The sequence below is a fragment of the Papaver somniferum genome, unplaced genomic scaffold (genome assembly GCF_003573695.1).
Source record: "Papaver somniferum cultivar HN1 unplaced genomic scaffold, ASM357369v1 unplaced-scaffold_19, whole genome shotgun sequence".
NCBI classification, from domain to species: Eukaryota; Viridiplantae; Streptophyta; class Magnoliopsida; order Ranunculales; family Papaveraceae; genus Papaver; species Papaver somniferum.
This window is the reverse complement of record NW_020628818.1, coordinates 8,770,947-8,786,430: the sequence shown is the minus strand read 5'-3', so window position 1 is coordinate 8,786,430 and position 15,484 is coordinate 8,770,947. Positions and strand designations below refer to the sequence as shown.

The 15,484-nt window shown below is 35.4% G+C and overlaps 2 protein-coding genes and 1 long non-coding RNA gene across 6 annotated transcripts; 1 reads left to right on the top strand and 2 right to left on the bottom strand.

The window, feature by feature from the left end:
- Positions 1-2,571: 2,571 nt before the first annotated feature.
- On the bottom strand, positions 2,572-4,080 carry LOC113338483. Its single transcript, XM_026583896.1, has one exon. The coding sequence runs from the start codon at positions 4,078-4,080 to the stop codon at positions 2,572-2,574; it is 1,509 nt and encodes a 502-aa protein (XP_026439681.1).
- A 2,679-nt stretch (positions 4,081-6,759) lies between these two features.
- On the top strand, positions 6,760-12,408 carry LOC113339037. 3 transcript variants are annotated; one of them, XR_003354932.1, is made up of 4 exons: positions 6,760-6,943; positions 10,062-10,275; positions 11,140-11,237; positions 12,106-12,408. It is a non-coding gene; the product is annotated as an uncharacterized LOC113339037 (long non-coding RNA). The 3 variants fall into 3 exon arrangements; XR_003354933.1 differs by lacking the exon at positions 11,140-11,237 and having other exon boundaries at positions 10,062-10,187; XR_003354931.1 differs by lacking the exon at positions 11,140-11,237.
- A 661-nt stretch (positions 12,409-13,069) lies between these two features.
- On the bottom strand, positions 13,070-14,852 carry LOC113339036. Of its 2 annotated transcripts, none has more exons than XM_026584439.1 (2): positions 14,824-14,852; positions 13,070-13,856 (listed from the first exon to the last, which is right to left on the bottom strand). In XM_026584439.1, the coding sequence occupies exon 2, from the start codon at positions 13,788-13,790 to the stop codon at positions 13,425-13,427; it is 366 nt and encodes a 121-aa protein (XP_026440224.1). In that variant the 5' UTR covers positions 13,791-13,856; positions 14,824-14,852; the 3' UTR covers positions 13,070-13,424. The 2 variants fall into 2 exon arrangements, with proteins under 2 accessions (XP_026440224.1, XP_026440222.1); XM_026584437.1 differs by lacking the exon at positions 14,824-14,852 and adding an exon at positions 14,072-14,813.
- Between the last annotated feature and the right edge of the window lie 632 nt (positions 14,853-15,484).

Genomic DNA, 15,484 nt, shown 5'->3' with positions numbered 1-15,484 from the left:
TTAAGGGTTTTCCAAATATCCTCCTTATACTTTTGAGGCACAACATTCCAACTTTTTTATGAAACATGTGTATGAGCCAAGGCGCCTTTCCGGCGACCTAATGTTGTTGCGTTCCTGGAAACTGGATGTCCATATTCATTGACCTCTACTTCTGCCATACCCTGTGTAATTCAAAAATCAAAATAGGGAAACCCAAACAAAGCTAAAAGAGAGCATCCACATACACCAAAGATAGCTACCTAACACCTCAAAAATAAGTGATCAGACAAATAAAACCAAACAATTCAGAAAAGAGAGCATTCATGGTATATATTGTTGGGTAGGGTCAAACACATCTCGACTGTTTCAGTTCAAAGTATAGAATCAATAATGAGCAGCTTTCTCAAATTCTCATTGTCAGTCAGAACTGACTGAAAAGATATAGGAACTTCAAATTTATCTACTGCAGACGTTAATTGCTGTCGTGAGTGCAACACCACAGACCATCCCTCTTCAGTAAGATTCTTCGAGTAGAACACTTGAGTAGCTTCAGATGCAAGGATAAACATCTCATCCACCACTGTATTTATGCTTCTCATTTTCGACAAGTTGACCTTTACAACCTTGGAAACTGCATCAACTTTGCAAGCATTCTTATCTCCAACACTAACCCAATCACAATAAAAAACAGTTTCTTCAAAGTCAATATAGTTCAAGTTGATGATCTCTTTAATTACGCCATAATAAGTTATTTATGTTTCTTCGGTCGACTTCGCATGAAGCCTTGTTACAGCTTTCATTGACACATCGTTGTTTTGTGATACATTCTTCACCCCAGAACTGAGTTTGCTAAAATTAAACCCATTGACTTGGTACTTCTTATATGATTGTGCCTTGAAGAGTGGTCCTTGCAGGATTCTCCAAAGTGTTGAATCAATTTCTTTGGCCTTTAACAACTGTAATAAAGCATGGCAGGGTCATTGTCACAACCAAAACCATAAGAAGTTGTACTCAAACCACTAGTGAAAGCTTTAAAGTAACATATTACCTCGTTGTGCAACCATAGATGAAAACTCTTTGAGCTATGACCATTAGACTTGTCACCGTTAACATAAACATCATACTTCCTACAACTAAATACCAATTCAAAGACTATCAAAGTTAAGTTTCTCATAACTAATTACAAAGATGACATCATGGCATCACTTCATCGATACGCAATTCAGTTCAATGTCATTAAGTTAAGCTATGGGTATTTTCATTTATGTTAAAATGAACTAAAATGCACTAGGTCAGAACTGTGCTACTAAGCTCTAACACGGGTATTTTCATTTATGCTGAGGAGGACTAAAAAAAATTCCGAATTGAATGAGGTATAAGTAAAATTTACCTTTGCCAGTCATCTATTCCAACATACTTGGATAGGATCCAGTTGCGGTATTGTTCAAATTGTGCTTGAGTAAGAGTAATCGGGGTTGCAGTACTTAGAGGTATCTCATCGGCATCATCACAGTCATCATCCAAAAAAGCCTGCCGAGTATGTTTATGAGTACCATCATCTGATATGTCCTCCATAAAGTATAAGCTAGATTCTCGCAACGCATACCCTCTTGCAATGCACCCCTCAATGTACCTTTTATTGTGCACCAATCCTTTAAATACTTTCATTAACCTACACAGAAAAGTTAAAATATCAAAAAAGTTCAAAGATCAGGAAAGTTAAAAGATCATTAACCTACAAAATCTCAACTTAAAATTAAACAAGAACATTAGGGGCTGTATTTACCTCTCAAAGGGGTACATCCACCTAAATCTGACCGGCCCATAGATTAAAGCTTCATCGGCCAGATGAATCATCAGGTGGATACTTATAACAAAAAAAGATGGTGGAAAATATTTTTCCATAACACACATTGCTTCCACCAGACTAGCTTTTGCTTGTACAAGTTCGTCTCTGTTGATAACCTTTGCGCACAAAATGTTGAAAAATATACTAATACGGAGAAGAGAAACTCGCAGATCTTTAGGAAATGGAGTCGTAGTATGAACTAACAATGGAAACAGAGATTGTATCATCACATGGTAGTCGTGAGACTTGAAATTCTTCAACTCCGATGGACTAATGCTCACACAGTTGCGAAGATTCGAACAGAAGCTAGAAGGAACCCTTATATTCTTCAGCACTGTACAAAAAGATACCTTTTCCTCTTTTGTTAAGGTAAAAGATACATCCTCCATTGTTGTCTTACTAGTTGCACTATCCTCTTTCAACCATAACCGCTTCTTAATACCCATATCTTCCATATCTTTCCGTGCATTTGCACCATCTTTTGACTTACTATTACCCATGAGAGTGTTAATGATATGCTCAGTTATATTCTTCTCTGTATGCATAACATCTGTACAATGACGGAATGTGTTTGATCCCCAATTCGGCAAATCATGAAGAATAGACCTTCGAAAAAAGAGTGAGTGGTCAGAAACATCTTCATCGGCTCCCTGTTACAAACTATCACCTTCTGCTCTTCTTTTACGTTTCTTTGTTGGTGGTTTACCCTTACCCTGTTTTCTTCTCATATCCTTCACCATTTCTTAAATTTGCAATCCTGTTAGTGGCCATGGAGCTTTACCATGTTCTACCCCTCTACTGAAGTTTGTCTTGTCATCTCTGTACTTGTGTTTGGATGGCATCCATCTTCGATGTCCCATATAACATATTTTCTTACTATACGGAAGCCACTCAGAAACTGTTTCTTCACCACAGGTAGGACATGCATAATATCCATGAGTCACACATCCAGACAGAGTCCATAATGTCGGAAAATCATGAATGGCCCATAACAACCTTGCCTTCAACAGAAATTCAGACTTTGTGAAGTTGTCGAATGTCATAACACCATCATTCCATAACTCTTTCAACTTATCTATCAATGGTTGTAAGTACACATCAATGTCTTTACCTGGTGCTCTTGGGCCTGATATCAACAAAAATAACATGGAGAATTCGCGCTTCATACACATTGAAGGTGCAAGGTTGTACAGACACAGTATCACCGGCCAACAGCTGTAATTGAGACCAAAACATCCATTTGGGTTGAAGCCATCAGTTGATATCCCAAGAGTAACATTTTGTGATTCCTTAGCAAATTCTGGACAAAAGTTATCCGCACACCGCCAAGTTGTAGAATCAACCGGATGACGCATTATATGGGCATCTTTCTGTGCTCTAGAATGCCAAAGCATCGCCTCTGCTATCCATGGTATAGTGTAAAGTCTTTTCAGCCTTGCGATTATTGGAAAATGCCTTAAAGTCTTCTGTGCAACTTGTGTAAGTTTTCTCTCATCATTAAAAACTCTTACATACCGAGGTTCTTGACATACCGGACATTTCACCAATGAACTATTACCCTTCCAATAAAGTACACAGTCATTTACACAAGCATCATAAGTGACGTAGTCCATCCCCAGCTCTTTAATAATCTTCTTGATATCTGGAAACTTGGATGGAAGGGTGTTACCTTCGGGAAGCAACTCTTTCATCAACTCTAACATTGCTGTAACACCGTTGTCTGAAGTTCCAAACCGAGTCTTTATGTTTTTCACCATAATCGCAGCGTACATTGCTGACTTTCCTTTAGGATATGAAGGATATAATGGTTCTCTTTCCTTCTCAGCCGCTGACTTCTTTTTCTGATAACACCTGCTGGTTCCAACATTCACATCAACACCTGCTTCTCCATTCTCATCCATCCCTTCCCTAACATTTTCATCCACATTTGTTATAATACTCTCATTCAAAACTGTTGTGACATCATTATCGGCTACATATTCAGTTGTAGTGTTACGTGCTGCTTCTAAACTTTCCCCATGAAAGCGCCATGTTGTGTACATATCTTGCATACCATATTTCAGCAAATGAAATGATATCTCACTCAGGGTAATTAAACCTTTAGCATTCATATAACGACGACAAGGGCATGAAAACAAAGTACACCCACCACCATTAATCCTGGCAAACTCTATGAATAACTTCACATATTGTTTGTAATCTATCGACTTACGGGGACACTTCATCCATTTCTTATCCACATCATTTGACATATTACCCTTCAAACATCAAACAAAATCACTTAGTCCTAGTGGTACAGGGTTTCCGAAGCCCTGCAAGTTAGCAACAGAAACATCCCCTCAAAGAAGAGAGAATGAGCTACAAGTAGCTTTTGCGAATATCCACTAGGACTGTTATCATATTCCCACTGAGAATCACTCAATATCAAAACAAAACTTCCTAACTATAGTTCATTTAAACTTAAAAAACTACCTTAACATGAAACTAAAGTTCAAATCATGATGAGCATATTTATGGAACAACTAGCTGGCTATGTTATTGGTTCAAAACTTCCTAACTTTAGTTCATTTAAGCTTAAAAACTACCTTAACATAAAAAATAAAGTTCAAATCATGATGAGCATATTTATGGAACAACTAAACATGGTAGTTCATAAAAACACATACCCCAGCTATGTTCTCAGTTTCAACTTGGACAAAAGTTCTTCAAAGTTCAATAGTTGATAAGCAACAACAAACCCTGAAGTCATAAAAAAAACACCCATGTTAGAAAAATAAACTTAAAATCAGTTCATACTTTCATTTGACTTCCATTTACTAAAATCCATCAATGGACACATTAAATCAAAATCACCACCTCATACGTTGTACAACTATTTAACTTGAATTGACTGTTGTTATCAATAGCATAAAAGAATCACAAATTATCCTAATTCACAAGCCCTATTACCTACCAAAAACTAGCAGTTCATTTAATGAGTTTATACTTCAACTTTGTCAAATCAATAAGTTATTGCAGTTGACAAAAGATTTTGTACAACCAAATAGAAAGGAAATAAGTAACCAGTAACCCAAAATCACAAATCACTGCAACAATATTAACTATTAAGTGTATAATCATGGAACAAAAACTGTCAGTGACTTATACTATGTAACTAATTTCAAGTGAATAATGATGTCAATCAACACCCATAGCTTATTAACTAGAAATAGAAATTTTCGAAACTAACATAAAATCCTAAAATCAGTTCAATTTTTCGAATCTTATACCTTCCAAGTCTTCAAAATTCTTCAATATTCAAGTCTTCAAAATTCTTCAAACCCTAACAGGAAATTAGAAGAAAAAAAATCGAATTAGATTAACAAAATATAACTCAGATCTCAATAAATCGTATCAGATTCACGGATTAAAAAATGGAAAAACTAAAAAAAAAAAGATGAAATGAAGCCTTACAAACAGATCGATTAAAAAAAAGATAAAACCCTAAAAATCGAAAAACTTATAAAGATTAGCACTTACGCAGATCGATGATTCAATCATGTTGAAAAGATTACGGTGATTTATGTGATGGTTTCTCGGAGGATAGATCTCTGTGATGAAACTAGGGTTTCATCGCCTGAGAGGAGGGAAAAGAGGCAGGAGCAGAAGAGAGAAAAAAGAAAAATGAGAAATGAAAGTGAACCCGATCTCTGCTAAGCTTATCCATTGACTTCACGTGGAACACGCTAGGGAGGAAATATCCTCTGGTATAACTCACCGTGAGTGGAAAAATAATGTTACACATGTGAATGGCACACGCACATCTTCAAGGTGTTATGATCCATGTGTGACCAAGCGTGTGACTCGCATGCCTAGTAAAAAATTCGTAACGGCTAAGGTTTGTTACGAATTCTAAAAAATTTAGTAACGGCTCTTCCCGGTTACGAATTTTTCGTAACGGCCATTTGCAACGGCCATTTTATAACGGCCACAAAGCCGTTACGAATCTTAGTTACGAATTCAGGAATTTGGTGTAGTGATCACGATGATCGATGTTAGCGGTTTCTTCACAAATTTTTGAAAGATCTTTCCATAAAAAGTATTATTTTCTTGGTAACATCCCTTGATTTGATCTAATGTAAATAATACATAATTCCTACAAATTGATTCGTCTTCATCCATCGTATACTTGACACCACGAATTCTAATGTTTCTTGGTTGTGATTGTTGCGTTTGTTGTTGTGATCGTTGCGAGGGGAATGCCATATTTGTTAGGAAAATGATTTTTAGAGTTTTTTTCATGATATATTGAAATGATATGAGTAGTTGTGTTTGAAGTGAAGAAAAAATGAGTATTAAGATGGTATGAAATTGTGAAATTTTGAGGTAGAAATGTAGAAGGTGTCGGTTTAAGTTTGAAATGAGATGAATTTATAGTGAAAAAAGTAAGAGCACTTGGATGATGAAATTGGGATGTAGCCGTTGGTGGTTGTAGATTAATCGTTGGAGGTTTACGATCACCCGCGGGCGGATTATCAAAATCCACGTGGTTTTGCTGAACCCGCCAGCGGGGTTCCTAAGTCCGTGCTGCTCTAGATTAAACGTGCAGTTAATGATGATCCTCAATCAACAAACCAACAAAATTTATTAGTTTGTCCATCTGTTTTTCATGTTTGTTGAGTCATGATGGGAACAAAACAATTGTTCTTGCTCTAAGCCTTTTTATTTTGTTTTCTAGCTATATGCGGCTTTCTAGCAATATGCGGCATATACCTCAAATAATTTGTTTAGACCCAAATTTACCGGACAGTATTTCTCCTCTAATTTCCACGGGGATAATCACTTTTCACTTTTACTGTCATTAACCTGGTGAAAAATGAAAAAGAATAAAAATAGGCGGTTAAAAGTTAAAACACCCTGGCAGACCCCGCGTTACTGTAGTAGCTCTAGTTTCCATTGAGTCCTTGAGTCGGTACGAAATCCAAAATCCCCAAATTACTGGGAAGGAAAAACAAATTAAATTTCAACGACAGGACTGAGTAAAAGAGATTTCAAATCTTTCTTTCCGATAAAGAAAAACATTCTCAGCAATTATCTTGTCATCCCTGGAATGCAACAGATTCTCTGCTGCTATCTGTAAGTAATAAATTCTCTCTTAACTGTAAGTTCTTAGGTTTCTTGTTGTTTTAATCATTTTAACTATGAGTTGGAACTTGGAATATAGCTTATTGGAATGCAATTTACTCCTATCAAATGTTCGATGAATTGTCTCTGTGAGAAATATTCATTATGAATTTGGAATTCTCTATCATTGGAATTTGTAATGTTTGGGTATGATGTTGCTGATTCTACTTGAGGTATCAATTTCGTTATGGTTTACTCTTAACGAAAGAGGAATAGAGGATTGCACCGAAATCTAGAATTCTTTTAGAGTTAATCCTCGATTCCCATTGCACGCACTGTTTAGGTACTGTCTTTCTTAGGCTAGTGTTTTAACTCCAGTATTGTGATTGAATATGTGTACTCCATCATTTTAGGTCTTTAAACATAAGTTCCAAATTTTCTTTTTAACTGCACATGAGAGTAATGTAGTTACAATTACATTGAGAATAATAGACCATTGCTCTACCAAAATATGCGGTTTAGTATTTTACTTTATTTTGAAGCTGAAGATGTCTATGTTTTTGGGGAATTTCGCTCCACACATCCGGCTAGAAGAAATTGGATGTGTTTCCAAAATCTGGGCTAAGCAGCATGCGACAGAAAGACAGTTATTGTTTTGTAGCTTATGGAACTAAGATGTAGACACAATATGGGGAACAAAGTCCATTAGGTGGTTCAGAAACAGTCTAGGGAGAGAAGGTACCGAGTACTATGAACTGTTCAGGAGGAGGTTCTTAAGGAAGTGAAGATTATGGTAACAAGAAATGATTGACAAGGATCATGGTCAACAAGCATAGGTATTTTGAAGGTTAGGTGTCCCCCATATGGATTATTTCATTCATATTCATGCTGAGCCACCCTGATAATTCTAGGTTAAGGGTTACAAAATGTTCCTCTGTCTTCTTAAGGGATTCAGACAGATCAAGTTTACCAGGTTAGGAACTGCGCGATGTAGTAGTTTAGTGGGTGACGAAAGAGAACCAAATGCATAAAGATGTTCGTTCTTAAGAAGGCTACGGTCAAATGGAGAAAGCCCATTTTCAGGATATTGCAGAAAGTAGTCTTGAATCTTAGAAACGAATTAGAACATCACTTGCTAAGAAAGAAAGACATATGTATTATCAGCATGATGGAAGAGAGTGATAAATGATGAGGAAAAGAAATACGGACAGGGAAACATAGTGAAATAAATCAAGGTGGAGCTCCTTTAATTCACTGCATTTAGCCCACTGTTAAAACCTTTTATTTGAACACAATCATTATCTTCCAGATAAGATTTCGCATCTTCTAGTTCCACTTTCAAGTTCCATGCAAATATCATCCTATTTGAGGTCCGGAAGTTCCAAGTCAAGGTTTGGCTGCCCAACGTCACCCTCTCGGATCTTCTTCGCTGAGTCAATTCTTCCTATTTGCTCATACTAGAACAAATGTTTGGAAAACTATTACCTTCTGATTCTCAAATTAAGGGTGCGGCAGGAGTGGATGAATTATTCTCGACAAAGAGAAGAGAACAAGGACACGTTTACGAACAGGACTCGTTGCACGATTCCAGAAAAAAAATGTTATGTAATAAAGAAAACTTGCCTTCAGAGAATCCTAGGGAGAGGAGAGAGAAAATTGACTTTCAGAAATTGGACTCTCGATGATGCAAGAAACACATGCACCATTGGGACGCAGACTCCAGAGGTACTTGTTAGTAAACTGGTGGAAACTTCTACAAGCCTATTGTCGCAGGAAACACACATAGCTCTGAAACACTATGGTCTGGAAATGGCAGTAAAAAAACAAAAAAGAACTTATCAAAGGAGACTTTTATGCATGCTTGTGCGCTCATAGGTCATCTATTACGACTAGACAACGTCCCCATTTCTGTTGACAACTGTAACAGATGGACTTCTTAGGAAAGAGAATCTGGAGTTGGGTTTGAAAATCAGAAGCAGCGACGGGTAAAGAGAATGTTAGAGCTTAACTTTAACCTGGTTTATCTTTTCCCTTGTTAGCATATCTACAAGTTTCTTAGTCTCGATAGAAGGGGATCATTTGCTTGTGACCCATATACACATACAATTTTTTACCAGGGTTGTCAATGTGAAAACATGGACGTGTTAATGTTAGGTATAAGATGTATCCACTTGAGTTTGGAGACATAACCTAAGTTCATAATGAAATAGCGAATAAAGGTTCTACTGTTTACCAACTTCAAGAGGGTTTAATTTCACTCCATACTTCTGTTTGAAAATAACGTAACTGGTAATGTAGAATGATATTTCCAGTTGGCTATCCCAGTTGGCTAATATCTGTATTGTTCAGCATGTCATGGTCCTTTTAATAACAGTTCTTACAGTATGAAGGTTTATATTACACAGCACGCCAAGTTTCTAGTATTTAAAGGTTTTCCTCTGAATAGCTGATTGAAGTGGATCTTTTGTTCAATGCTGTGTACTAACAGCACGTGATCCCTGTTTTTACTTTCCTGGTTGTATGTTTGAGATATAGTCCAAGAATGTTGTTTTTATTTATTTCTCATTGCCATGGTTGTTGATTTCTTGTACAAGGCTGGTTACTTTGTTGCTGTTGTTGAGTTCTTAGATGTACAAGGCTGGTTACTTGGTCTATTGGTTTTGCTTCTTATTAGACGATAGCCCAACTGATGAAACTTTGGATGAGAATGTTAGGAACTTTAACTGCCAACTTCGTACTGATTCAAACTTGGACTTTCACGTGGTCGACCCCACTCTGTTCAAAGATTGCAGTACATTTAAGGCAAGGTACAGCTTCTTAAACCAGTAAAGTTGGGACCTGATATGATAAACCAGCAGCAGATGGAATTCAGACATTATCTGAATCCATAAATAGGGTTGTTTTTAATTCCTTGCCATCATCTGTGTTTATGTTTCTCTCTTACCTCCGAGAAAACCTTATGATCTTATTTTTTTACTGATCGATATGTTCAGAATATGGCAACTAACCAGATATAGAAGGTATAATCGTCCCCTAATCCCATGTTCTAGGTGCTGTGTGTGTAGTACACCATGACTGCTGAAAATGTCAACGTTGCTAAGCTAACTTCAGGTTCTCCCTCCATCTGCAGAAATAGGAGAATCAGCAGCCGAGCTTGACCAAAAACACTGAGCAGACTCGTCCGGCAAAGATAGAGAAGAGAGTACCTGGTTCTCAGAACAGGGCTGATGTATTCTACACAAGGGCAATTGACGAGGTATATACATATCCTGGTTGCATCATATGCTTTACTTGAAAGAATGTTCATGCTGCCCAACTATAAGTATCAAAGGGGCAATGACGAGGTATACACATATCCTGGTTGCATCATATGATTTTCTTGAAAGAATGTTCATGCAACCCAACTATAAGTATCAAAGTTTTGATAAATTTAACTTATCTTTCAAGTTATAAGAAACAGTGTTGATTTACTTTGCTTATGTATTAATGCAATTCAGAATAGACCAAGAAGCTTTTATATCACGATATCCTGCAAGAATTTAGTTTTGGTTGTATTTACTAATAGATTACTGTACGTCATTTTATGTTGAAGGGTATCAAGCAGATTTTATTTCTTGTTTCACTAACATAAAAACTGAAAGAACATCCACCAAAGGCCTTTGGTCACTGTATACCTATCAGACGGCCATGGTAAGATGGTATGTGCACTGGCCCTTTGATAGAGTCCATGTGCTTGGTCTGTACCTCAAATGCTATAGAATGTTCACACATTGGACTAATGTATGTTAAAATAGTTAATAGGTATTTTCAATGTTCAGTACTAGACTGTAGAATTTATTTGTAATTAAATTTCTGAAAACTGCTAACAATAGAAGAACAGATAAATAAAGGAGACAAACACTAAAGGGAAACTTAAAAAATTCCAACCTACTTGACTGTATCAATCTGTCACAAGTAACATGTAGTTAATCTGTAAACTGCTTACCTATTTTAGTGTTTGCATTATTTCTTTAGCAAGTTCATTAGATAAGGTATACATTTTTCTTTCTCAGTTAAAAATAGTAACAGTATAATGTTGTGAAATTTGTCATAAATTTGGCAACCCTTTTTCCTCACTCTCATCCAAGTATAGTAAAAATAGCCAAATTTATCGTTTATTGACTAAACCAAGAACTGAAATAGCTGATTTTTGGATATTGCTTGTTCAGCTTGACATCTTTCAATCATCAAAACCAGCCGATTTTGACTTGGGACATCTCTAATGTGAAAATTGCACAATGTTGAATTGTACTTAGCTTGTATGTAGGTAATCCCTCAAATCCATTTATAAGCCATAAATGTAGTTCATCTTTAAGTTTATGTTGTGATAGTGACTATTGTGTTTTAAGATGTTGGACTATTACTATTACTGTTTCGTATACAATTTCCTTATTGCAGAAAAAAACAGAATATCAATTTGATTGGATCATGCTTCTACTTTAATATCTTGACCTTGGATCATCCTTACCTAATACGAACATAGATTAGATAGGTCTTTTAGTTAAGTTTGGTCTACCAATCTTTTACCTAAACTTTGACCCCCAAAAATGGTTCATGTAAATATGAAACATATAGAAATTTCGGAAGATTACTGCTTTAGTTAATGCTGACATAGTTTAGGACTCTCTAGAGTCAAATTGTCTATTCGATTACCTAACATTCGGCAGGTTTATTGTCAAATTTACTTTGCTAATTACTCAATTCTGTCCGTTTTATGAATCAATCTTATTTTAGATCACCAGTATGATCAGATGTAAACAATTAGATTTTCTTCAGTAATCAATGAATGTTTTTAAGAGAATTCAAGTGTTAGGTCTATATCACTTTCGGATACTATAATGTTGTTTCAGTTCCAATCTCTGTCTATCTAGTAGTGCATATGAAATCCTTACTAGAGTTACAGAATTTACTGAACTCAGACCCATTTTAAGGCTATGATGATCTTCGAGTTAGATTTTGCTTTTTTAAACTATCACAGTATATTATACTAATTAACATTTTGAATTTTGTAATAAATACATAACGATATACAGCAATTAATCTTCTCATTTATTATCAAACTGTCTGAAAAGTCAAAAGTCAAGGGATGTCAGTCTAATTTGTTCTAATACAAAAGGTCCTTTTCTGCGTTGCAGGTGTCTAATTTTGCTGCTCAAAGTCAAACCTCATTTGTCTCATTGACTTGTATTCCTGCTCCCAGGTAAATCTAAAAGGCCCTACTACTCCTTTTATGTTCTTCAAACTTTGTTAGTAGTATGTATACTATAGTATGAAACAGAGATAGGAAGTGTTTGGTTATGCTTTAAGAAACTTAGAGTTAATCCAGAGAGAGAATAAGGAAACAGAGTAGTAATGTTTGCATTAAGTGTGAGAGATGGAGGTGGAAATAAATTTAATTTGTATTTATCACATGACGTAATACCCTCATAATTCTTCAACCGTCTCAGTTACTCTTGCATTTAATTGTTTTTATGGAAATCCAATCCAAAATAGTGATCCCTTCTTCTTTTCAATGCTGAGACCTAACTTCCATCCTCAACAAACAAGCCCTAATTTTTCTCATAGCTTCACTTTAATTAATTTCCACTTAATAGCACCATCCATCTGTCCTCTGTTTCTCTCTCTATCACAAGCTCATTTACACTAATTTGGTTCTGAATATAAAAAAAAATTGATTGGAAATGAAAAGAGAAAAACCAGGGATTACAGTTACAGATATGGGTTTCCAGTTATATTTAGTAGTGATTTTGATTTGTTTATCTTTAAATCACTTTCTATCCACGTCTTAGGTTTGAATGCATACTTTTGTTGTTATTATTTTACAGTTAGAAAGATAGATAGAAATTTGTATAGGAAAAAGACCAAAGATTGCTTTAAGGTAAAGTTGATAAAAGTTTCTACCAACTCTTAATGAGTATTCTCTTAATTGTTTACTTGTATACCCATGTACTCAAATTCAATACCTTCACATGCTCTTGTTTTCATTTTCATTTTCTTTTCTCGAAAATTTCTAGAGAGAGAGGGTGTGAATTAAGAGTTATAGAGACCGAGAGAGAATAAGAAGTGAAGCCGTACACAACATTTGATCAGAAAATTTAGGCAGTTCAAGTCAGTTTCATTCTACAAATGTTTACAGCTAAAGAGGAGTAGAAAACAGAGAAACAGACTCTTAAGACTTAGAAACTATAATCTGATCAAAAGAAAAAAAAAAAAAAAAGACCCACTATCTATACTGATATTCTATCATAGAAACTTAATTAGAAGAAAAAAGAAAACATAAAAGAAGTAGCAACCTCTCCAAGACCCAAAAAAGACAAGAGTAGAACCTAATAACAGAGTAGAAATAGAGAGAGAGAGAGAAGAAGAGGAAGAAGGAACAATAGTAGTCAAATCAACTACTATCTAGGAACCATGCATGGATGTCAGCATGGTTTTTTAAGCTAAATATCTAAACTTAGTTGGTGTTGTTGAAGTTTCTTGTTTTCTTGGTGGTGTTGTCATGGAGGAAATCAAGCAAAACAGTGCTTTTGCATTTGGGACATTTTGGATCTTCTTCAGATAACATGACATACATAAGACAACGAGGACAACCAACTAAAACCATTGAAGTAGCTTCAGGACTGCTTGAATATCGAAGGGTATCATCATTACTGTTCTCTGATGAAACGCATGAACTCGGTGGTGAAGTTGGTGATGAATTACCTGACCGATGATTATGATTTGGTGATTCAACTTGTCTTGGGTTAGTGATATTGTTCACCCTAGGTGGTGATAAGTTGAGTTTCAAATCTAACCTTGGACCCTTTCCGTGTCGACTCATTCTTCTACTTTCTCTGTTTAGTAAACGCTTTTCTTGTCCTTCCTTCTTATAGTAGATCTCACCACTCTGTTAGCAAACCCAAAACAGAACAAAACAGAATTAGAATTTCTACATTTACACATAAATAAACAATGAAACAGTATTCAATCATCCATTCATTCATTGACCAAGAAGTAGGAAACAAAACTGTTGCAGGAACCAATGAAAACAGGCGAATTTTTTTGAAAATTGATATGAAAATTGATCAAGAACTCATAGAGGTAACATATATGGTGTGTTACCTTGAGATCCAAAAACCTTTGGCAACCTAAAGGTAGAGGATAAGGTTCTTCTAATTCCACAGGTATAGAAGAAAGGTGTGAATATTGAGGCGAGGAAGGAAGAGATTTTAGGGGTGAACCAGAGTTGAACTCAGCACTACTAGCACCAACAACATGAACTTGTTTTTGTTGCTGTTGAAAGAGTGGTTGTTGTTGTTGTTGGAGTCGTAAGGTCATGTTATATATAAGAGAATTGCAAGGAGAGAGATTAAGAGAGAGAGAGATGGGTATTCTTTAAAACTAAATTTATTTTATGGGGAGGGGTGGAAGGTATAAAGAAGTACAGAGAGAAAGAGAGAGAGAGAGAGAGAGAGAGAGAGAGAGAGAGAGAGAGAGAAACAATGAAAGTAGAGAGGATTGAATGGAATTGAAGGATTGGTAGAAGATGAGTTTAAATTTAGGCCAGAAATTGTATTAATTGTTGGAAAAAATCCCAAGATGTTTGCAGGAGATGGAAAAAATTGCAGTAAATTTCGCAATTACAAATGCAGACCTCATTTATTCATTTGCTTTGTGAGAGAAATTAAGAGTTGAAAGAAACCAAGAAGAACCCACAACAGAGCATCATAACATGCACCATTACAAAAAAATTAAACTAAGTTTAAGCTTTTTGATTAAATATAAAGAAGGAACAGCGACAGAAAGAAAGAAAGAACCAAAGAGAGAAACCTATAAAGTTCTCTCTCTCTCTAAGATCTCTATTTGCTTAGTACCTTTCTCTTTGTCTCTTGTTTCTTCTCTGAGAGATTGTGTTTGTGTTTTTTGGTTACCTTGAATCCCTATTTATACTTCTCTCATGTAGCTTTGTTTTGTTCTTTTTTGGAAAAGTAGTATTGTTTTTGCATGAAATTGTCATAATTAGTTAAATGAAATTATGTTTTATTTACAGTAGAACCAGTAACTGTAACTTTTTACATGGTTTTTAAGTGAATTTACTCATAGTTTGTGAAGTAACATGAAAGGTATTATATGTGAAAAAAATTCTGTTTAATCTGACAATTCAGAATCATCTCAAATCTCTGAAATGCTCTCTACTTGTTGTAATATATTTGTAAACAATCAAATATCTGTAAACAATATAAAACTAATTTAGTATAATTTTTGATACATTAAAATAACTCTGGACCCTAATCTCCAAAAAATCGGTTTATAGCTAGTTTAAGAGTAGCACGTGCACTCTATATGTTACTATACAAAATTAGGGAAACGTAATTATGTTTACGATATGATAATGCAAATTAGATCTTCTCTCATGATCATGGGAAATAAATTGAATATGTTGAAAGTTGAATCATATACACTACTACGGGGTTGAAGCTGTATCGATGAAGCACGACCGTCTTATTTAAAAATTGAAATCTAGGGTTCAAGTTG

Excerpts from the sequence above, each read along its gene's own strand:
- LOC113338483 (XM_026583896.1), bottom strand. The coding sequence starts at position 4,080 with ATGTCAAATGATGTGGATAAGAAATGGATGAAGTGTCCCCGTAAGTCG.
- LOC113339036 (XM_026584437.1), bottom strand. The coding sequence starts at position 14,287 with ATGACCTTACGACTCCAACAACAACAACAACCACTCTTTCAACAGCAA. Across the intron at positions 13,857-14,071 it reads AAAGGTTTTTGGATCTCAAG|AGTGGTGAGATCTACTATAA; the intron begins GTAACACACCAT and ends GTTTGCTAACAG.